The 24,678-nt window shown below is 45.8% G+C and overlaps 1 protein-coding gene across 1 annotated transcript in view; it reads left to right on the top strand.

Moving 5' to 3' along the window:
- LOC147736939 (uncharacterized) overlaps positions 1-23,321 on the top strand; it is a 54,851-nt gene extending 31,530 nt beyond the window's left edge. Inside the window, exons 2-3 of the mRNA XM_086922318.1 lie at positions 19,810-20,313; positions 22,828-23,321. Coding sequence (XP_086778444.1) covers positions 19,810-20,313; positions 22,828-23,321 — 998 coding nt within the window. The remainder of the gene's footprint in view (positions 1-19,809; positions 20,314-22,827) is intronic.
- The last annotated feature ends 1,357 nt before the right edge of the window (positions 23,322-24,678 follow it).

The raw sequence follows: 24,678 nt of genomic DNA, 5'->3' as shown, positions 1-24,678 counted from the left end.
AGCGCCAGATTCGCAAAATTCGCCCATGCTTAGATGCAAGCTCTGTTCCAAGCCCTTGGAGATCCTTACACAAGTTGATGAAACTACACAAAAAGTTCCTCGCTCCTTTCTTTGGCAGTCAGGAAACCACTGCAGGCCAATCCCCCAAGCAGCACTTCAGCTTAGGGATAGTCTCTCCTCAGTTTCTTCAGGTTCCTCTCCTCAGCAAAGGTTTCTTCTTGTAGTCCAAAAGTGATCTAATTTCTTGGGATCAGGGTCCCAATATTTATACCCCAAAATCCTTTGTCCTCTGAGAGCAGAGGGTCCTTTGCCCAGTCCAAACCAGTTCAGGAGCACTCTGTTTACATGTGACTCCTTCTTTCCTTTCACAGTGCAGGGCAGAAACATCAGACGCCCCACAGGAGGTGGAGCCAGGATTGTGGAGGAAAGGCACAGCCCTGGAGCACTTTTTTTTTTTGGGCAGAGTTTTATATAGCACGAACTTGACCCGAATCCGAATCGGGTATCAGAGCGCTTACATAGCACCAGTTACGTTACTTGAGGACACACATTCAGTTTGTTAGGCTCTGGGAGATTAAGTAATTTGCCCAGAATCACAGAAGGTTTAGCGTCATTACCGAGACTCGAACCCAGTTTCCCAGGTCCGAGGTCGCGCGCCATAGCCGTTAGGTCTACTCCTCTCCCCTTTGTTGACATGATTCCTTCTTTCCTTTCACAGTGCAGGGCAGAGACATCAGACGCACCACAGGGGGTGGAGCCAGCACTGTGGGGAGAAGGCACAGTCCTATTCAGGACCCAAGTGCAACTCCTCCCTCCCATCTAGATGCAGATCTCTCTATTCACCACTGGGCAGACTAATCCTGTCTCCTGGAATCCCCTAACCCTGTCACTCAAATGCCAGACAAGGAATACACAACCTAGCAGAGGCAGGCTTGAGTAGTTAGACAAGAAAAAACCTACTTTTTAAAAGTGGTATTTTCAAACACAGAATTCTAGATGTATGTCAGGCATTCTAAACTCGAATTTCTACCATGTTTCCTGAGTCAGTTAGGATTATACAATGTAATAATCTAACTGCCATTCTTGCCTATGGAGAAGAGGTAGCCTTGCAATAGTGAAAAACAAAAATGGCTGTAATTCACTATTAGGACATGCCACACACATCAGGGCTTGTCCTACCCTATACTTACAATGTGCCCTGCCCTTGGGCCTACCATAGGGGTGTCTGATATGAAGAAAATTGAAGGTTTAGGGACTGGCAAGTGGGTGCACGTGCCCAGTCAACATGGCAGTACCAGACTGCACACAGGCTGTGCAATGGCAGGCCTTAGACACACTTTTACAGGCTGCTTCTGTGGGTGGCACAACCAGTGCTGCAAGCCATTAGCAGCATTTGGTTTACAATCCCTGGGCACACGTTGTGCACTGTACTAGGGTCTGACAGTAAATCAAATAGGCCAATCATGGAGTCACTAATCCTTACATCAATTTACAATAGGGAGAGCATATGCACTTTAGCACTGATCAGCAGTGGTAAAGTGCCCAGAGTTATAAAACAGACAATAACAGGTCAGAAAAAATAGAGGAGGAAGGAAAAAAGTTCAGGGATGACCCTGCAAAAAAGGGCCAAATCCAACAGCCCTCTTTCTCTACCACTCTGCAAATGTGCCTCATGCCAGACTACGGGATGGGGGATGAAGTCCAATTTAGTCCTGAAGGAGTTTGGGGGCCAATAATCCCTCCTGGTAAGTCCTATGCAGCGGGATTCCTGAGCGATGGTTGGAAGCCCAGCACCCTTTCTCCACCACTTTGCAAACATGGATACTACTTAAATTAGCATATTTCTGCACCTCTGACTTAGAGGTAGTTTTAATCCCCCTGCCCTATTATGTACTAGGGCCTTACAGAGGAGGTCATGCTAATCACAGGGTTACCCCAAAGCATAGTGTTCCCTAATGTATGTAGGTGTTTTCACTGTATTCTAAGTGTCTTTTCGCATAGCACTGGATCTAGGCCTGTTTAGTATAAGTCAGTTACCACCAGTACCCGTCTGAAAAAGTTGTGGGCACAAGATGATTTTGCAACAAGGCCTCTTTCTGCTCCTCTGTTGGTTCTTTCTGCATGTCTTGCTTCTTCCTGCACTTTTCTTCATCTTTGTGGACTTCTGTTGCTTCTTTCTGCATTTCTTTTGCCTCTTTCTGTGCATTGTTTCTTCTTTCTTCACACGTCCTTCCTCTGTAGGCATAGTTAGAAACTAGCATTTAAAAAAGCCTTTGAAATTCACTTAAAATACCATAGGTTTCAGGCATGTTATAGTTAAAAATTAGCATTTAAAAAACCTTGGAAATTCACTGTAAAAAACATAGGTTTTAGCGAAGGTTGTAGTTAGTCGGACATTTAACTCGTACAAAACCAGAAAAATTCCCCCGTTATAGTTAGTTCAGCAAACTATAACTCGCGCCCCCACAATGCACTGCTGATTACGACACATATTACATCACTCATAACATGGTCAGTGACATCACTGATGACATCACTGGTGCCATCTCAAATGACATCACTGATGACATCATCCATGGGATAATTTCATGCATCTTCTCACACCCTAATGTAACCTTTGATACCCCCACTCTAAATTACCGAGTGCCATTCTCAAAACCATAGGCACTCCAACACCAATAACTACATACCCACTCACTGATTCTTATGTTTACACACACATCCACTCACTCATCCGTACAGTCACTAATACCTATGGTCACTCAGTACATGACTATCATATGCACTTATACACCTATATAGACACTCACACATCGCCACTCAGCCATAGAGGTACTCACACACCTAGTCAGTCATGCAAATAGTTAATCACACTGCAATTTACTCACCTATACAATTATACACACACCAGCTCATGTACTCATACAAATACTAGCATATTATTACGTTCTTACACAATCACTGATACAAGCACACACTCATCCATACATCCACTCTCACAATCACACACTCTTGCTTCTAGCCATTTATATTCTTCAACACATATGTCTACTGCCTTTCACGTATGTAGTTACTCACACATGTACCACTGAGATATACATTCACTCACTAACACACCCATACACACACTCACCCACTCATACAGTCCATCACAGATGCACTCTTGAAACCATGCACCCAGTGAATCACCCACTCACATATCTATGCACAGAGTCACACACACCGTACGCACACAAAAACGCAGGCACCCATACAGATACTCAGACAACCAATCAATAACCCATATAGCCACTCGTGTAGCTATTCACAACCCCATGCAGCCTCATTCACACCAACAGACAGATGGATACAGACTTTCACACAGTTTAGTCACTAGCCCATGCATTCAGTAAGATACGTTTAATCACTCACTTATAGTCAGTCACGCACCTACTAAATCATCCATTCAGACACTTATAAACCCACTCATTCTTCAATACGCCTTTTCGTGTATATATATGAAACATATTTAAACTTTACAGACACACACAGTCACTGGATGATGCAATCAGTGATGTCAATAGTGATGTAATTTGAGATGTCATCAGTGATATCATCAGTGATGTCACTGACCATGTCATGAGTGATGTAATATGTGATGTCAACAGCAGTGCATTGCGGGGGCACGAGTTATAGGTAGCTGAACTAACTATTACGGGGGAATTTCTGTGGTAGTGTGCGAGTGAAATGTCCAACTAACTATAACTTTCCCTAAAACCGATGGTTTTTGCAGTGGATTTCAAAGGTTTTTCAAATGTTAATTTCTAACTATAACGTGCCTGAAATCTATGTTTTTTTAAGTGAATATATATATATATATATATAAATAGCTTCACCTTAAGATGCCACTGCCTAAACCTTCAACTTAATTGACAAAATGTATTTTCTTAAAGTTTTTCAGGAGCTGGGATTCCTCCAGCTGAGGGAAACACATCAAAGGCATGGATTCCCCACGACTCTACTCTTTTCTTCTAACCGTGATCACAGGTCAGTGACCTCATATGACAGAAGTCACACATAAGTACACTATGAACACTCACCAGAGGGATTAAATGCCAGGTAATTAATCATGTTATATGGACAAGTGAGATAGACGTTCCGACCCTATGCATCATGTACACTTGCAAAGCTCCACTTAATCAATCATGCTACACAGCTGTACTCTTGTGTGGCCACTTAACATTGCATACTGCATTTATTTATGGTAAAATTATGTATTCAATAAATAAAACACATTTGATTGAATATATGGAGTTGAAAAATGGGCAGTGGTAAATACACTGCTTAAATTTACTAAAAGCCATGTGCTTATTTTCGCGAGGGTTGTGCCACGTTTGCACCATGCAGGGTGGTGGATTGTGTGATGCAAACCTTTAAGTCAGATTTTTGAAACCACACAGTCACTTTGCGTGGCTCTGAGTGGCTTCAGAAATCTGGAGTAACGCAGCACAGCGCACATCGCTGCTTTGGGTTACTGAGCCGTGGGCAGGCATTCCGTGAGTGTTGCGTTGGTGTTTCCATTCAACGCCCATATATGTTGATGCATCCTGGGATTTACAATAACTTGTGAACCTGGAAATGCACCAAAATCTTACACCTTCCCAGGGGAGGCGGAAGAAGAAGAAATGTCTCATTTTTATCTCTTTCTATGTGTGCTGCATTCTGCACCTTTACACTCTTCTGCACCATTGCATTCTGCAGCACTCATAGAAAGAGGAATCTGCCGCCAGGATTGTTTTTGTGCAGGAAGGTGTCCCTGCCTGCAGGAAAACAATCCTGCATGTAACAAAGACTGCCTTGTGCCATGGTGCCTGCAGTGGCGCTAGTATGCCAACAGGGTGAAGGCGAATGGATAGGAATGCAGCTCATTGGCTGAAGTAGGGCACATCCCTGCCGTTTCCCTGTCCTGCAGTGCAGCGAGGTGACCTCCTGCGCCACGCTGCTTCAAAAGCTCATAAATGAGCCCCTACATTCAGAGATGTATTCATCCGCTTGAACTAGTAGTTGGTCTGGTAAGTTGTATCAAACAAGCATTTCCAGGTGATGTGCTGTCCAATCCATAGGACATATACCCTGGGCTGGTTCTGAAGAGTGTAATTGTACACAAAGTTGATTTACGGACTGGAGAAATCCAGCCTGATGCACAAATGCTTATTTTCCCTTTTCTTTTTGATTTCCCCAACTACCCTCCCCCCTCCCCTTTTTAAATTTTCGGGGTGATCTGGTCTCCTTCCCACTCTGATTGGGGATGAAAGAGTTCTTATATGAGATCCACTCTGCATGAAAGGGAGTTTTAGGCTGATATGACCCCCCCTTTTACGTATATTGGATACTAGGTCCACTGTCAGCGTCCACTGGAGCTGTTATAATACAGATGAAATCAGCCTCCATAGACCCTAAAATAAAAATACCTCCATTGGCGGGGAGACCTCACGTGGTCCCCTGTATCTGCAAACTGACACCAGGTGCAGCCACCGTCTGGGATATTCCAATCCCCAACCAGAGGTACCCCCTCCCCGGTACCTTCACTCATTGTCAGTCTCCTCCAGGAGACCCGCTGCCCTTCGAGGCCCGCCTCTCCCTCTAACAGGCCGGGGGGCACGAAGCTGCAGGATGAATCCTGCGAGGCTCTGGAGCTATCCTGTCGCCCTACGGAACCCCACGAGGCTCCAGGTCGGTCTTTCCAGCCTGCTCCGCCCACAACCATTAGTTGCCTTTCTGGTCTCCTTGGGTGCTGGAGAGGCTTGGGCTGACATGCGGGGCTCTCTTTGTCATCCTGGGAGTCCTGCCCACAAACAGGCTGCAACTCTGCCTGACTTCCGCGGAACCATCCTTGTTCACTGGAGACACCCGTCCACAACCAGGAAATCTTTGCCTGTCTTCCGGCGCGGCTGGAGACATCAATCCCAGCTCGGGACACAGGTCACAGGCGGTGAGTAGGTAGACGTATTCCTCCCAGACAGTCAATGCTGGGAGCAGAACACCCCTCCATACCATGCAGACAGGAAGTCCTGCCAATCCACATGAGCTCTCTTCACTTACTTGCTCCCAGTAGCCCCAAGGGAGAGGAGGAAGCACTCCACAAGAGCTTTCCATCAGCTGTAAAAGCGCTAGCTTTGTGCTAAGGTTTTTCAAGACAAGGGGGGCACAAGTAAAGTGTCCCCGGTAGGCCAGCACATTGGGGTTCTTGTGTAAGGTAGCATATTTACAACAAGGGGTGGTGAGGGACAGAGTCTCTGAATTAAGCAGAAAGCTCTCACCCAGTCAAGAGATCAGGGCTAGATCCAACACCGTTTTTTAGCTCACTGCACCATCCCAGTTTCAGAACCTGGCTGTATGCAAATTAGTCTGTTCCTGTCCCAGTGCATGATGGGAACAGGGCAAACCAAACTACAAAAGCCAATTCTTACACTGGGAAGGAAACAAGCTCCCGGGGACCGGTTTCTGGCATTACAGCCGTCTTCGGCCCGGTTTGCTTGAATCCTGATGGTGCACTGAGCAAGGGTCTCACATCTGAGAATACCCTTCCACGCTTAGGGTGGACAAAAATATTTACAACAAGGGGTGGTGAGGGACAGAGTCTCTGAATTAAGCAGAAAGCTCTCACCCAGTCAAGAGATCAGGGCTAGATCCAACACCGTTTTTTAGCTCACTGCACCATCCCAGTTTCAGAACCTGGCTGTATGCAAATTAGTCTGTTCCTGTCCCAGTGCATGATGGGAACAGGGCAAGCCAAACTACAAAAGCCAATTCTTACACTGGGAAGGAAACAAGCTCCCGGGGACCGGTTTCTGGCATTACAGCCGTCTTCGGCCCGGTTTGCTTGAATCCTGATGGTGCAATGAGCAAGGGTCTCACATCTGAGAATACCCTTCCACGCTTAGGGTGGACAAAAATATTTACAACAAGGGGTGGTGAGGGACAGAGTCTCTGAATTAAGCAGAAAGCTCTCACCCAGTCAAGGCCCAGGTAGCGGTTCCTGGCAGTCCGGCAGCCTGCCAGCCACACGTTCTAAGTCAGCACCAACAGCACCACCTACATGGGATCCCTGCCCCAATAATTATACCAGCTATGTTCTTTGTTCTCCTCCTGACACAGTGCTCTGTGCCAGTCAAAACTAATTCTGGGGGCATTCACACCTTTCTCTAAAGATGCACGACCACCTCCTTTGTCAGTGTAGGCTCTGGCCCCAGACAAACCACAGGGGCGCAGAGCCAGCATTGTACAAGGCAGGTATGGACCTATTTAGGTCAGGGGCCATTCCTCCCACTACTCCAAATGCAGATCAGGCCCATTCAGCCTAGCACTGACTCACCTTACCCCTCTAGAGCCTCAGCACCTCCTCAGTCCCTGTCACTCCAGAGCCAGACATGCAATACACATCAAGCAGGCAGACATATATGACACAGAAATGGTAACTTCTAAAAGTGGCATTTCTAAAATAGTAATAATAAATCTGCGCACACCATTACACAGCATTTATTACCACTATTCCAAGCATACCAAACTTGACCACACTACTCCTCTAATGTCAGGAATTACCACTGAAACACATATCAGGAGATCCCCAATGCGTTCCTATGAGAGAGCAGCCTCACAGCAGTGAGAAACTAAATAGGCTGTTTGTCAATACCAGGACATGCAACACAGTTAAGGTGCATGTCCTACCTTTCACCTACAGCACACCCTGCCCATAGGGCTAGCTAGGGCCTATCTTGGAGGTGACTGATGTGTACTAAAAGGGGGTCACAGACATGGCACACTTTAGGTGCCACATCACAGCAGCAGTAAACTGTGCGCACAGGCCCTGCAATGGCAGAGGCCTGAGACATGTTTGAAAGGCTACTTTGGTGGGTGGCGCAATCAGCGCCTCAACCCCACCAGTAGAATTTAATTTACTGGCACCGGGTATATGAGATACCACTTTACAAGGGACTGACAGGTAAATTAAACAGGCCAAACAGGTGTAGGCCAATCGTACCCTGTTTTATCATAGAGAGCACATGCACTTTACACTGGACAGCAGTGATAAAGTGCCCAGAGTCCTAAAACCACCAACACCAGGTCAGAAAAATACCAGGAGGAAGGCAAAAAGTTCAGGGATCACCCTGTAAAAAGGGCCAAGCCCAACACCTTGCATCTATATTCTCATTTTTAAAGTCTGCAGACTGTTGAGAAGTGCTCATCTTCACCAGGGGACCAAGCCATTCATAGCACAAGCCAACTTGCTCCATAAATAGGGCCAAAAACGAGCAATGGCAGGCATAGGCTGAAAAAACACTAAAGGACACTGAGAGTGGGAGCATTCTAGGGCTCTTGCAACTCACTTGGGGGAAGAGGACTGGTCCCCTCTTTTGGATGAATTCACGCCCCCCTAGGGCAACAGTTTGAAGACCATTCTGTACGTTGATCCACAGATATTTTGCATATATGTGCCTCATTATATGCTGTTCTATAGCCCATTTAAAGTGCTTGGTTCTTTACAATGATGAGGTGGGCACTATATAGAAGTTCAAAATAAAAAGATAAAGTAACAAAGATTCCCAGTTTCCAATTCTCCATGCAACTTCATGTTAGCAGACACAAGCGTTATAAACAATGTTCACAGTCTTGACACCTAAATCACAGGAACAACACATTTCCATGACCTGTTCCTTCTCCAGCTCCCTTCATACCCACCGGTTTTGGGAATCCTCCTGCCCCATTTTCCACCTCGAATGTTCCCTTAGTCTTGCATTTGACCTCTACCCATCCCCAGGAGGGGGCTGTGCCTGCCGGAAGCCTTTGAATGCCCAGGAGGGGGCTCTGCCTGCCGGAAGCCTTTGAATGCCCAGGAGGGGGCTGTGCCTGCCGGAAGCCTTTGAATGCCCAGGAGGGGGCTGTGCCTGCCGGAAGCCTTTGAATGCCCAGGAGGGGGCTGTGCCTGCCGGAAGCCTTTGAATGCCCAGGAGGGGGCTCTGCCTGCCGGAAGCCTTTGAATGCCCAGGAGGGGGCTGTGCCTGCCGGAAGCCTTTGAATGCCCAGGAGGGGGCTGTGCCTGCTGGAAGCCTTTGAATGCCCTGGAGGGGGCTGTGCCTGCCGGAAGCCTTTGAATGCCCAGGAGGGGGCTGTGCCTGCCGGAAGCCTTTGAATGCCCAGGAGGGGGCTGTGCCTGCCGGAAGCCTTTGAATGCCCAGGAGGGGGCTGTGCCTGCTGGAAGCCTTTGAATGCCCAGGAGGGGGCTGTGCCTGCCGGAAGCCTTTGAATGCCCAGGAGGGGGCTGTGCCTGCCGGAAGCCTTTGAATGCCCAGGAGGGGGCTGTGCCTGCCGGAAGCCTTTGAATGCCCAGGAGGGGGCTCTGCCTGCCGGAAGCCTTTGAATGCCCAGGAGGGGGCTGTGCCTGCCGGAAGCCTTTGAATGCCCAGGAGGGGGCTGTGCCTGCCGGAAGCCTTTGAATGCCCAGGAGGGGGCTCTGCCTGCCGGAAGCCTTTGAATGCCCAGGAGGGGGCTGTGCCTGCCGGAAGCCTTTGAATGCCCAGGAGGGGGCTGTGCCTGCTGGAAGCCTTTGAATGCCCTGGAGGGGGCTGTGCCTGCCGGAAGCCTTTGAATGCCCAGGAGGGGGCTGTGCCTGCCGGAAGCCTTTGAATGCCCAGGAGGGGGCTGTGCCTGCCGGAAGCCTTTGAATGCCCAGGAGGGGGCTGTGCCTGCCGGAAGCCTTTGAATGCCCAGGAGGGGGCTGTGCCTGCCGGAAGCCTTTGAATGCCCAGGAGGGGGCTGTGCCTGCCGGAAGCCTTTGAATGCCCAGGAGGGGGCTGTGCCTGCCGGAAGCCTTTGAATGCCCAGGAGGGGGCTGTGCCTGCCGGAAGCCTTTGAATGCCCGGGAGGGGGTGGTGCCTGCCAGAAGCCTTTGAATGCCCAGGAGGGGGCTGTGCCTGCCGGAAGCCTTTGAATGCCCGGGAGGGGGCTGTGCCTGCCGGAAGCCTTTGAATGCCCAGTAGGGGGCTGTGTCTGCCAGAAGCCTTTGAATGCCCAGGAGGGGGCTGTGCCTGCCGGAAGCCTTTGAATGCCCAGGAGGGGGCTGTGCCTGCCGGAAGCCTTTGAATGCCCAGGAGGGGGCTGTGCCTGCCGGAAGCCTTTGAATGCCCAGGCACAGATGATACTGTGAAGCTTCCCATTGAGCAGCTGAAGCAGTCCATGGACAAGGCCAGTGCCCAGTCCTGTGAACATCTTTATTGTAATGAATTAAAGCATTAGTAAATCTATTCGTGAGTTTAGAGTCACATTTCATGAATTGCGATCATTAATGTGTCACTCGGGACCTGAATCTCGTGCAGAACAGCCGCAACCGCAGCGCCAACTCCAGCAGCATTATCATGTGTCCATGTGTGGAACATGTAACTTTCATGCAAACGATGTGGCCTCTGAGTTATGCTTTGAGTCACTTGCACTCTGATTGCTGATGCACCAACATCAGTGGGCACAGAAACCCCAACCCTAATGTTTGGTGATCATGTGCTATTATTATCTGAAACCCTGAGTGGGCTTCACTGTGCTTGGTGTTGTTTTGAGAAATTCTGTGGTCTGAGGGCTCTTGCAATTAATACAGATCAAACGATGTATATGTCTTTAAATCAATGCAATTCATTTAAAGGCAGTATTTTATTCGGGGAGGAAATTTTGGAGTGTACTGAGGCTTTTGGTTATTTGGGTGTGCCTCGGGCCCCAAATGTATCTTGGAGCCGATAAATAGGAAATGGTATCTTAAGCATCCCCAACTTGCTGTAATCCTAGTAAAGGAAGTTAGCACGTCTTAAACTGAGCCAATCAGCCAGGTTCTCCAAATGTACCATGCAAAGGATCTGGCTTCAGTCCCTTGTGGTGCTGAACTTTGGGGATTTCCTGATACTAGTTCACTTACTAATGCAGTAAATAAGTTTCTGAGGACAGTAACACGTGCTCCACAAAGTACCCCCATCAAACCACTGTTGATGGATCTGGGTAGAAAAGCTATGGCACGGATTATGGATCACCCAAGAAATGGCCAGCCCTACAGCGGCTCTTAGAGGTGTTATTTCGGCAGACTGCTCCAAAGAAAATAGGATGGCTACCAAAAATTCAAACAATCTCTATCACTTATTGCTATGACAGCTATTGCATGATCCTCCTGTATCAACTGCTGTTATCTGAAAAGAACAGTGTCGGTAAGCAAACCTTTTAGTCGAGACACGTATAGTGGAATGTACATCAATGATGGGAAGGTTTTTGGACTTTAAACCCAGCTGTTCTTTTGAGCTATACTGGGAGGGTAGATCAGTCCTCCTCGATAGGGAACTATGAGGCATATAGCAAGAACCTCGTTAAAATTATTGCTGTTTTCGCGGCAGGAAACTGCAGCTAAAAATCGATAACGGGCTTGCTAAGATGCGTAACAGAATTCCTATAGAAGCCCAGGTTAGATGTGAAGGACATCTACCCTGGGCTTCTATTGGAATTCTATAACGCATATTAGCAAGCCCATTATCGCCGCTTTAGCAGCAGTTTCTTGCCGCTAAAACGACGATAATTTTAACAACGTTCTTGCTAATGTGACCCTATTTTTCCTATTCAGGGTGATATCCCTCCCAATTAAATCCTTTACCAAAAACTGGGGTACTTATAGGGACTACAAATGCCTTCATTGCCCATCTAGTGAGGAATCCCTTTCACATGTATTGTTTGTAAATCCAGCTTATTTAAATACCCGGAGGAAATGGCTTTCATCTATATGTAGACCTTTGGGGTCTAAAACGAGTATTGTAGCAATGAGAATTGCAATGACTAGTTGCAGTAAAAAAATTGCAAATTGATACTTGTATAGCGCACTACTCACCCGCAAGGGTCTCAAGGCGCTTGTACAAATACCACTGTGGAACCCATCCTGGCTTTCATTGTGAGGCGTCCACTCCTGGGCACCCCCAAGGTGGAGGCCAGGCATCCTTAGCGTTGTGGGGGCCGTTGTGGAGATTAAGCAAGCTATTGCCCAGAGTTGCAGAGTGGGACTCCATGATTGGAATAGGCACCGAGGCGAGAATTATCAGGTCCGTGGAATTTTTGAGCCCAAGACCCGCCGAGGCGGGGACTTGAACCCTGGTCCCGGGCTAGACCTCTGCATCAGGGTCTGCCGCTCTAATCATTGAGCCACACTTCTCTCGATTGCATGCTCTGTAGTCAAGTTTTTGGGATGAATGTCGGCCACCAGACAGCAAACAAACACCAAGTGAACGCTATGAGATCATATTAATGTTTAAATTTTTTTTAAATATTTAAATTTGATCTTTTTGTGTGTTGTGATGTATACTGTGCCACTTATTTTCCTTCTTTGCTATTTTATATTTCACTCAGATAATATTGATGCTCATATCAGAGTGCGTTAGAATGCTTTACATTTTATTAATTTGACATTTATTTTTGTTGCTAGCTTGCTTTTATGACCTTGTTTGTCGAAATAAAAACAATTGCATCGAATTGAATCACATTTAGGGGCATATTTGCAAAGAATTGATGCAAAACAGCACAGCAAGCAACGTTGCTGTGCTGCGTTACCTTGATGCATTAGAAGTATGGCTGCTGGACGTGGCCCGTCTTAGCAGATCTTTGCCTGAAACCTGTTTCTTTTTTCCTCCTGGTTTTTGCAGATTCTCCTTTTGTGGCTTGGGACTCTGGGCTCGTTCCCACTGTAATGCAGTGTGAACGTGTGCATGCCCTTACTACACATGCTATGAAGGGGTGCTGACCTGATTGGTTTAGGGACTTTAACTGTGAGCACCCTGTAAACAGTTTTACCACATACCCAGGGCAGGTACTGCACTCTCTACTAGTGGACCACAGCACTGATTGTGCCAGCCTCAAGAATTGCCTTTCAAACATGTCGCAGGCCTGTGGGTGAGCAATTGTGCTTAGGCTCAGGATGGCATTTCCAACTTCCACTGCCATTGGATAACCAGTAGGGGAAGCCGTGATGGGCAGAGCAAGTGGCAAGCTAAAGGGAGGGCAGGTACACAAGTGAAGAACCCCCTAACGGTTTCTCTTTGCAAAGAGGTTGTCTCCTCCCATGGGACACCACAGCGTTTTGCTGATTCTCTTTTAGTGGCCCTAGGTCTCTGGGCACTTTCCCATATAATGCAGTGTGAAAGTGCATGCACGTGCCCTTCCTACACATGTTAGGAAGTGGTGCTAACATGGTGTTTTTAAATATGTATCAGGCCTGTGTGTCCGCACTTGCACCTATGGTTTTTTCAAACATGTGTCAATCCTGCCATTAAAAGCCTGTGTGTGTGCATTTGCACCTATGTGTGTTTAAACATGTGTCAAGCCGGCCATTAAAAGCCTGTGTGTGTACATTTGCACCTCTGTGTGTTTAAATATGTGTCAAGCCGGCCATTGCAGGCCTTTGCATACGCCAATGCACTTATGCTCTGGCTGGCCTTTCTAAACCACTGGCCAATTCCTAGGGGACCTTTCACTACCACTGGAGCACTTCTGGGGTAAGTCTTAAGGGGTGAAGCAAGTGGTAGGTGACAGGAAGGACAGGTGCACTTGTATTCTGCCCAGGTAGTGAAGAATTCCTATGTATCTTTCACTACTTAAGTTAATATAAGAAAATAGTTGAAATTACCTCAAGCTGCAATAGAGGATCGCAGTGGAGTCGCCCTATAATGTTTCCGTTCATTGGATTCACAATGCAAATCCTCTCCTGTGGTACGAGTGGATTTGTCATATATGCATTCCCTAGCGGCAGCTAAAGACATTGGGCATCGAACTGGAATGACGGACCTCTGCCATTTGAGGGCCTGGCTGGATAGATTGGAGGCAGAGGTTTTGGCAAGCGTCCTCTGGGAGACAAAGCATTATCCCCTACTTGAGGACAAGATCTGCATTCCACGGCCTCATGGCAGACAGGATTGAAATTATAGGGCGACATCTGTGGTTCAACGGTAAACACCCTGAATTACACCCAACTTGAAAGTGAGACCTCAGTACAACTACTGGTGCCATACAGCTGCAGGGCAGAGATACACTTGTGGGGACATGGAACTGGAGAACTTAGGACTGCTGGGTGCGCACTGACTGAGGACTCTGGTGTGCACAAGGAGGATTGATGCGCCATTGGAAGGGAAAGAGTACCCTTCCTGAATAGTTGATGGCCTACACTGACTACCTGTTGCTGTGTGTCACCCTGGTGCGTGCCCTCCAAAGGCTTGTTGGCTTGCCTCCTGTTCTTTTGGGGTCTCAGGAACATCAAAGATCTCCTCCTCTACGAATGAAATAGAGGCTCTCTTGGACAGCCCGAAGCCTCCCCCTGACTCAGCTCCTGTTTGGGACAACGACGGACAGGTAGGCTCCAGAATTACTCTGGGGTGTTTTTTTGTTTCTGTTTCGTTCTAAAAAGATTTGGCCAACATTAATCATGATAAACGAGCCAACTACAAATTGGGGATCTCTGCATAAGTTCTACAAACCCCCCCCCTTCCTTTTTCTCCCCCCCCCTTTTTTGCTGGACAATTTCTAAAAGGGGACGTAAGATCCTTTACTGCATTGACTAAACACTCTTATTTTTAATTCTATGAATACGGCATAAAGTGAGTTGCTGTAACAGTCTAGTTAGAGAGTTATTTTAAGATGCGAGGACTTTCTTGGGTGACAAGTTTATACCTAGAAGTCTGGCTCTATGTACACGACATATAGGTGCCCCCCTAACACTGAGATTAGATTAGAGCAGGGTATAAAGGGCTCGCTCTATCTATACTAAGTGCAGGGGTTGTCTTGTCCTTACAGAGCGGGTCTCACATTTACCTGAGCCAGGTCCAGGAAGAAGTGAGGTCCTTTCCCCGGGCATACTGGGTGAGTACTTAAATAATTCTGAACACTTATAAACAAATGACCTTTGTTAACAGACCACTTGAACCTAATAAGGGTCCATACTTGTCTTTTGTTGCTTATAGATCGCACCAGGTGCCAAGGAGGAATAGAAACAGATACAGGAGAAATATATCCTTTACTGTTATATATTCACTTGTGTGTTTTTTGCTATAATTTTTTCACACGTTTCTCACTAATTTGGCAGTAGCATTCATTGAGAACAGAGACCCTGACGAAAGCCTTGGGCTCCTTCCCTTTTAGGCTGAAACATGTTGGTCCTTTCGCAGCTATTTGTTTAAACTGCGTTAATGTTGTTGCACTGTTCTTGTTTTTAACTAGGAAGGGGCTTACGCCCAATAAAGTAATTTTTGTTAAAGCTCCCTATCCTGTTTTAACCATCACACTCACATTTATTCATTTGCACTGCACTTTCCCATCAGATCATCACCATTTGGTCTAATCAAGTGATTGTATGTCATTACTCCATGCCTATAATGTGGGTATACCGCATGTCTCAATGATCACGAGACAGAATACCCTGGCAGGATTACCAAATGAAAACATTGATCCATACAAGTTATTAATGGGAATCCTAAATGGGTTTTGACTAATAATTACTGGTGGCCCTTTTTTGGTGATCGGGTCTGTTGCCTACATTTGATAGTCACTTCATATCTTGATGTACTCTTTAGACATGAAGGTATTTTGCAAGTTATTCAGATCAGGTTTCTGATTTAGACCTCTAAGTTTGTCTGTTGTTCATGCTGCCCCCCCCACCCCCCCAGTGCCTTGAGACTAACCCTGGGCAAAGCACTGCGCTACGCTCGCATAGTTTGCGAAGTTTGCGCAACTCCGCACTACGCAAACTGCACGTAGCACAGTTCAAACATGCATAGCGTAGCGTAGTGCAGCGGTCAATTCAATTCAATTCAATAAGCTTTATTCAGTTGAAACAACCAACCATAAAAGCACGATATATAATCACTTTACATAAAAGAACAATAGATAAAAAGTCGACATCCATAATGAAAATGACATACAAATACTGATTCCATTAAAACATCATAAACTGCGTCAGTTCTCCTAATGTAAACAATAAACTCATAGCAGCATTACAAGATTTTTGGTAACAGAAATCCAGGGCCGTAGGCTTCAGAAAGTCCAAAGTGTAAAGTGCAAGGTGCTCAATTAGTGAGACCATCCCCAGCCATAAGGGAGATGGTTAATTACATTAGAACAACACACTCTTCCTGGCATTAATTGAACTTCAAATAGATGTTGCAGTATAAAAACAAATCTCAGGTTCTCTTAGTGCAAAAAGTTGGGTCATCGAAGAATTAGTGGTTTTGGCGTCATACTTTTTAACCAATGGTTTAAGATAAGCAAATCTAAAAGACAGGAACAAATGGCATACAAGTAAAAAGTGCAAGGTGCTCTGCTTTGTGTTCCCATCACAAGGGCATTGGGAAACAGTGATCTATTTCACCATAGGGAACACAACTAAGTGATGCCCAAGTCCTAACCTCATTCCAGTTAAAACATAATGGTGGGAAGGTCTCGTGACAATTGAAAGGTAAGTTTGGAAGCCCCCCATATCTATAAGCAGATGGTAAAGATGATACGTGGTTTGCTTATCTACTATTTTCAGCCTGGGTTTGTTCTTACGGCACAGGAAGGTACTCTTTAACTCCTGTTTGGACAAACCAGATACTTCATTTTGATTTTTCATGATAGTTCGATCGAATATAACCCCAAAAGAATTGGCTAAATAATTAAGCCAGGGGATCTTTAAGTAGTTATCCAGTTGCAGGCAGTCATTAAGGATAGACTTGGTAAAAATGGTCTCCTCCTTTAACCAGATTGATCTCCAGAACTGAAGGGGTCTCAGGGCTATTAAATCCATCAGATAATTAAGACCGACTTACCAATGAATGAGTTTGGAGGAGGCTGAAGCCGGGAGACATAAAAGCTTTTTTAAAAAAGATTTTTTTTCCGTTTGTAAACCACAATAGGGTTGGTATCCCCAAAGCCCAGCCACATAAAGTGCAACTGATGTGCCTCTTGCTTTATAAATATTAACCATGTCTTTATTGCGACGATCCCCCAAGTTACAAGAAAATTTAAAAATACCATATATGCTTTTACTCATTTTGGCTCGGACATGAGACAATTCGTGGTTCCATTTCCCATCTGAAGAAAAGGAAATACCTAAGATGCATAAATTATCCACGTTTTGCACTTTGTTTCCTTCAATAAAAAAAGGTTTCAAACTCTTATATTTCGGGCTGCATACCATTGTAAAAGTCTTAGCCTTGTTAATCATCAGCTTCCTCTTATTGATAAACGCCGCAAACTCATCAATTAACCTCTGGAGGCCTACCGACGTTCTAGATAAGAGCACAGCGTCGTCCGCATAAAGTAGGACTGGAACTTCCTTTCCTTCCACTAGTGGGGAATCTGCCTGTATCAATTTAAGCGCTGCGTACACTTCATTAATAAATAAAGTAAAAAGCAGCGGGGCTAGAACGCAGCCTTGGCGGATACCACGTTTTATGTTAAAATTAGGGGTACATTCACCCTTCTGGCCGTACCGTACTTTGGTCGATAATTTTTTCGTACAGCCTAGCTAAAAAGTAAACAATGGGTTTCGGGGCGCTAAGTTTACGTAAGACTGGACATAGAATTACATGATCCACTAAATCAAAAGCGCTGCTCAAATCAACAAAACATAAAAAGAGCGGACTCTGTTTGGCTCGTGTGTTTTTTCCAATTAAGAGCTCCAGGTTAATACTCTGTTCTAACGTGCCTAACCCATTTCTAAAACCATATTGTGCCTGGGCTAAAATACCATTTTCCATAACCCACTCCTCCAATCTTGACAATAAAACCCTGCTCATAATTTTGACTGAGGAGTCGAGTAAGGAAATGGGTCGATAGTTTCAGAATTATCACCCTTTTTATGAAAAGGGAATAATAATTGATTCCCCCCAAGAGGATGGGCAACCCTCAGATACTGCAGCGTTAAAAACCCATGTTATTATCGGCCCCCACAATTCTGGTATGGATTTATACACATCGATAGGGACACCATCTGTACCTGGTGCTTTCCCCCCTTTGCTACTTCCAATGCCTATCATGACCTCATCAAGAGTGACATCAAGCGGGATAATGGGCAGTTTATGTAGATTTTTTGGGATCCTTTATGGGTAAATGGCTTGGGTTAAAGATACTAGTAAAGTGATCCACCCATTCCTCACAGCTCACATGAATTAAAAGCTCTGGGGTGGATTCATTTTTAAGAAGTTTAGAGTTTACCGTATCCCAGAACAATTTACTGTTGGATGTTTCTGCCGCTAATGCAAGGTTATCCCACGCCTCCTGTTGGAGCGACAACTTCCTACATTTTAGATTAGAATTATATTCTACTCTTAGATCATGAACTAATGCATTGTCCCTTGGTTTAGTCGAAAGTGCTTTTTTCAGCCGATTCAAAGAAACTGTTCATGAATGGTTGAACCAACACCTGGCCTGTGTTTGTTTCCTAGATGGCGGCACAGTAAATAATTTAGAAATAGATTCATTAATTGTAAAGAAATTGGATCTTAATTGGTTCAGTCTCAACCAATAGGCTATCTTCAATTTCGTTACCACAGGCCTGTACAATATTTTTTGTTAATTTACAAGAGTTGGTGCCCTTCCATTTAATTCTAGTACCGCTTGGGCGGCACAGAGCAATATTATTAATGACCGTACATAATTCAACAGTCTTGTTCCCCCATATATGCAGTCTCATAATAATACAATTGTGGTCACTCATCGACAAATCGACAATCCTCGGGGTTGATTATAGTTTCACAATATTGGCAGAAACAATTACATGATGAATAATACTATGTGCTGACCTTCCTGTAAAGGTTGAGATCTCCTGCCCACTTCCATCCTTTGCACTCTGCAAAATGTCTAAATCAAATTCTGCTAGAACCGCAATTAGGGTATCACCATAGGAAGTATGTGGGAAATGTAAGTAGTCATTACCTTCATCATTTTGAAACCCACAAACTTTTGACATAGACTGAGGGCAGGTATAAACATTAAAATCACCAAGCCAAACAATATTCAAATGAATAGTATCCACAATAGCCAATTTGCAGCTGTCATTTTTTGCTTGCTCGGGTTCCTCAACGTCCAGTTGGCGACCGCGAGCAAGCAAAATGACATCCCGGCGAGACTTTTTCCTCGCTCGCGATCAGCAACATCAAGTTGCCGATCGCGATCGTTGAAAATAAACCTCCCGGCGAGAATCTCAATGCGGGGAGGTCAGGTTTCTCAGTGCGAGTGGTCGCGTATGCTCGCGACCGCTCGCGATGAGAAACTACCAGTCCATGTTGAAAAAGCTGCCGCTACTCAAGAGGCAGAAAATTACAGCTCACACTGTGCAAGATGCCCTTTTCAATGATTGCACAGTGCCGGATGCTTTTCCGCACTGTGCAATCATTGAAAACGGCATCTTGCACAGTGCGAACAGGGTACTGTGCAGTTCGCGTAGTGCTACGGTAAGCTCGCGTAGTGCAAAGTGCAAATCGCTTAGCTACGTGTAGCGCTACTTCGCGAACTACGCCTAGCCCTACTTGAGACGCATGAGTAACTGGCTTTACAAACCCATGATTGATTGAATGCACAGCTGCCCGTCCCAAGATCCATATGGATCCCCTGCATTTCCAGCAGTGCTTTCAAGCCCATAAAGTCTTAGCCTTGTTAGTTGTAAAATATTGTCGAGCTATAGAGCAGCACCTTTTGTATTCTGACATCCTCCCGATTTGAAAATATTGAAAAACACGACTACCTTCCCCTGAATACATTTATAACCTTTGTTCTTCTCTTCTCCCCTTTAAGGTACAGTGTTTCCGGGTCACATTTTGGGAGCCATTCCTGTTACACAAAATAGTTTAAAGGAGGCTGTTCTGCCGCCCTTTCTGGACGCCTTAGGTTCCTTGACGTCTGTCGCTGAAACCTTGCAGAAGAACACCAACCTGGCGCAAGTCATTGAAAATGTTCGCCCACTCCTGGAGTCGACCCACAAAAGTATGTCCAAGGCGGAGGAGGCCTGCACGGCACAAATGTTATCACTGAGTGCAAACATCCAAGAGCGCTTAGACAGGGCAAACCGTCTGAACACTGAAGAGACGGCGATGAAAGAAAGGAAACTAGTTCTTGAAGAGCTACTCTCTGGAAAGCAAGACAATGAGTCCCTTGCCAGCCAACTAAAAGCAGCAAAGAAAGATCTGAAGAATGCAACTGATGCTATAGACAAAGCGACGAAAACATGGTACGATGCACTGGCAGAAAGGAAGAGGGGCATTGGCCTGCTGTTTATTCCTTTTGCTGGAGCAATAGTAGGTATATATTACTCTTGGTTCATATTGAATGTCATAAAGAAATTAGACACCCACATTCATATCACTTAGTCTCAGACAAAACCCAGGCAAACACAAAGGGTCAAAATTTCAAAGATGTTGTGCAGCGCAGGGCAGCAACATATGTTGCGTCAACTGGCGAGAGCTGAAATGTGCCACAGCTACAAAGGATTGGCGCAGTAATGCCCTCTCCATGTGCTGGCACACTCTCTGCAACCATGAATCAAGGCAGGTACCCTTGCACCCTAGGACAAGGGTAGGTGAGCTGTGGGCAGGATAGTTTTGTGCGGAAAGGATTTCCTTCCTGCACAAAAACTATGTTTTAATGCATCTTCCTCTATTCATGAGTGCTGCGGAATGCAGCCCACATGCAGAGAGGAAGAAAGGAGGAAACATGACAACAATGTTCTCATTATGCCAGCCTCAGGGTTGAACACATTTTATGCATTACTTTTGGTCATATGTCAACACAACTTGTCATTTGTGTTAGTTTTTAAATGTCATCCTGGATTTTAATCCGGGTTTGTGTTTGAAAAGCAACACAAACTAATGCGAAATCTGTGCACATCTGGCCCTGGTTTCAAACACACACGCATTCACACAGACAGGTACATCACTCTGGAACGCCCCCAGCAACACCCATTGCACGCCCCTTTAACACAGAACACTGCGTTAAAGGGGCTGATATTTATCAGGCAGCGTTAAGCCAAAAATGTGGCCTACTGCTGTCTGATAAATATCACGCAGGCTTCTGTGCCACGGAATGTCACAAAAAGTGACGTTCCAATGACACAAGGGGCCTCATAAATGAGCCCCCTAGTGGTCACTGGAAGGAGGGCTCTACCGAGGAGTTTCAAAGTTCACCAGCACCCACGGGCCACAGGTGTGATACAAAGCAGACCATCATGGAGTAGGCAGTCATGCCAATGTTGCTGCGGAACGCCATCAAAGTCATTGGCAAGAGGGTACGGCTCTCAGGAGTGAGGCAGTTTCCAGCATTGGTCATCATGCTGAGAGGATCCCTCAAGGGGATGGAGGTGTACAGGGGTCAATTCCACCGGACTGTTAAACCAACAGGCCTGGGAAGCTGCAGTGTTTCCTTACCAGTGGTGAGTTGCGTCAACACAGAGTGTGCCGGTCCTCAACTACAGGGTTGCTTCACTGGCCGATGCCCGGGTCAAGAGCCCTAGCCCAAAAGGAGGATCTTGGCAATTTACAAAGTCTGCATGGGCTCTGGGGTTTCTTGGAGGCCTTGCAGGCTTCAGGAAGAAGAGCAATTCCCTGTTGTCAAGTCTGCTTGCAGTTGGCAGGGATTTGCAGTCGTGCTTAGTTCCTGGTCCTCCAGCGGTCTTCTTCCATTGTCTTTTATAGGTCAGTCATATTTTAAGTCAGGTTCTTGGGGGGCCACTTCAATACTGATTTTAGGGGTGTTTTTACCGGAGGCCAGATAGTAGCTAATGGGCTGCCTAACTGTAGGGTTCCTACACCCTCTTTATGCTCAGCCTAATAGAGGGTCGGCATACCCCGACTCCTAATAAGCTGCTATCCCCATTCTTAAGATGATGGATAGTGAAAAGTAGGGTCTACCTTGCCTGCCTGACCTGAGGGGTTGCACAGGGTGAAGGTAGACCCACCTCCTACTTTACCTAATTTTCCCACCAACAGTGGAGCAAGACTGGGGTTGCCATCTACTTCTAACAGCAGAGGGCTGGGGTGGGATTCAAAGGGGGCAGGTCCTTTGAAGTTCCCTCTTCCGCAGAGGCAGATCCTGCAGGGGGGAGGTGTGACGGCCTCTGCTCAAAGCCGCCATTGTCTCTGGATCTGGAGAGCTCTGGCTGTCTTCCCTGGGGTCTAGACGCATGTCTGGTGATGGCAGGCTGGCAAAAACTAGACATGGACAACCCCAGTGTTTGGCAGGCTTTCAAGGATTTTATTGTTTTCTCCGTATAATAACAGGGAGCGGGCAGAATCGGCAGAGTTTGATTCCACAGAATTCCATTCCAATTCTGTAAGATTCTGTGGAGTTCGGACGGGGCAGAGTGGCACTTTTTTCTTAAAGCAAAATACACCCTTACATCCAGCCAGGGCTGAAAGAGGGAGCAGTCCCTCTATGTTTAAAAAACATTACAGATTTAACTTCTACCTTTAACACAGAGAGACTGCTCCTTCTGCCTTGCCAGTTTAGAAACCAACAACTGCAGATTATTTCAGACCGCGGTGCGGCGGCATTTATCAGTAATTCTGCAAACTAGGAGTAACTCAGGATTACCCAAAGATCCTCACAGAGCTAATATTATCAGCTAGCATGTTATCCTAGGAGCAAAACCTGAAATCCTTTTAAAAAGCTTCCTCATATCCAAATGTTAAACAATTGCAATGATATGCTTTGCCCTCTGAAAAGTTTATGGTTTGAGTAATATCTTAGTTTATATGTATTCACACACGTCAGTGTTACAGTGTACCGATAAACATGTAGTCTTTTTTCCCATTCTGTTAGGTAATATCATAATCTATAAAGCAAAGGACATTCAGAAAAATGCAGAAAAGGACCTACAAGATGCTAGATTGTTAAGAAGAATACACAAGATTTTTGTGGATCAATTTGAAACTCAGATTCTATCCACCGAGACAGATATCCGTTCCATAGAAGAGAACATTCCGGCTAACAGGGCTCAATTTCAAGCCCTCCAACAGAATATAAACTCGGAAAGGGCACTGCATAAAATTTGGAACAACTTCCTTGTCTTGTTGAGTAAATGCACCAGTTTGCTGACCACTGTTGCTGCCAAGACCAGTCCGGGAAGCATGTCCCCGGGGCTCAGTGAACTGCTTGATGGTCTGGTTGGAGTCTTGAATGAAATTGCAGGGGCTTTTAACCCCCTTGTTGAAGGTAGTTCAGATTACTCATTCCTGATTTCTGGTAAATTACAAACCGTCATACACAAGCTGGAAGAGGCTAACCGTGGGTTGAAGAAAGCTGCAGCGTCCTAAATCAGTGCGTTCCTAAAGCACTGCAGTGTGTGGCAATCCCTCTAATCTGCCCTTTTTGCATTTTGATCCGCAACACCTTTGGGTGAAACTCTCACATCTCCTAAGCTTTGCTCCTAAAATGTGAATGTGCTGCCAGCTGACCAGGCCCTCCAGCCTAAAGAAGGCATAACATCAGGCAGAGCATCAACTCCCTGCCAGACCCACCTCTTCCTCGTTACAAAGAAAAGTGCAATCCTATGAACCTCGTCTTCAGTCAATGAACATAGGTCATCCCACAGCACATCGACAACACCAACTCTGCTACATCCCACAGCACATCGACAACACCAACCCCGCTTTATCCCACAGCACATCGCTGACACCAACCCTGCTTCATCCCACAGCACATTGCTAACACCAACCCTGCTTCATCCCACAGCACATGGACAACACCAACTCTGCTACATCCCACAGCACATCGACAACACCAACCCCGCTTTATCCCACAGCACATCGCTGACACCAACCCTGCTTCATCCCACAGCACATCGCTGACACCAACCCTGCTTCACCCCACAGCACATTGACAACACTAACCCCGCTTTATCCCACAGCACATCGACAACACCAACCCTGCTTCATCCCACAGCACATCGACAACACCAACCCTGCTTCTTCCCACAGCACATCGACAACACCAACCCCGCTTCATCCCACAGCACATCGACAACACCAACCCCGCTTCATCCCACAGCACATCAACAACACCAACCCCGCTTCATCCCACAGCATATCGCCAACACCGACCCTGCTTCATCCCACAGCACCAGCCAGAACTTTAACAAATGTCAGTGAACAATGAATCAAACAATTGTACCACTCAAGATCTCCAATTCCGTCTGTATAAATCTTTACTTAAATTGTTTTTTTAAGAAAATTTCTTTCAAGAGTATTTTTATTTTACAATGGAGCAAGATTAGATATGCATTTTTTTTGCAACCCAACTTATATATTTTTCCAAGGAAAGAAAGGGGGAAAAAACCCGAAGTTTATTGAGAAAAACGAGAGACAAAAACTTCTTATTCAAAACATACAATCACATTACCACATTCATTCCATGATACTTTCATACACACACTTAAATCATTCACTCAAGCAGCATCCAAACAAAAAATGGAAGTGGGGAATAGGAAAAAAACAGATGAATAATGGAACGTGTACCTCACCTAGATTTTGCAGAAATCTGTATTTTTTGTACCGGTGGGGTACTATTGAATCTCTATTTTACATAAAATTGTATAAATTATCAACACATGACATATAACAGAGTTATAAATATTTTGATTTTGGAAGACACAAAACAAAACAGATTGGCCAC

This window comes from Lissotriton vulgaris, chromosome 1_1, assembly GCF_964263255.1.
Source record: "Lissotriton vulgaris chromosome 1_1, aLisVul1.2, whole genome shotgun sequence".
Classification (NCBI taxonomy): Eukaryota; Metazoa; Chordata; class Amphibia; order Caudata; family Salamandridae; genus Lissotriton; species Lissotriton vulgaris.
The sequence above is the reverse complement of the archived record's forward strand: the minus strand, read 5'-3'. Positions and strand labels throughout refer to the sequence as shown.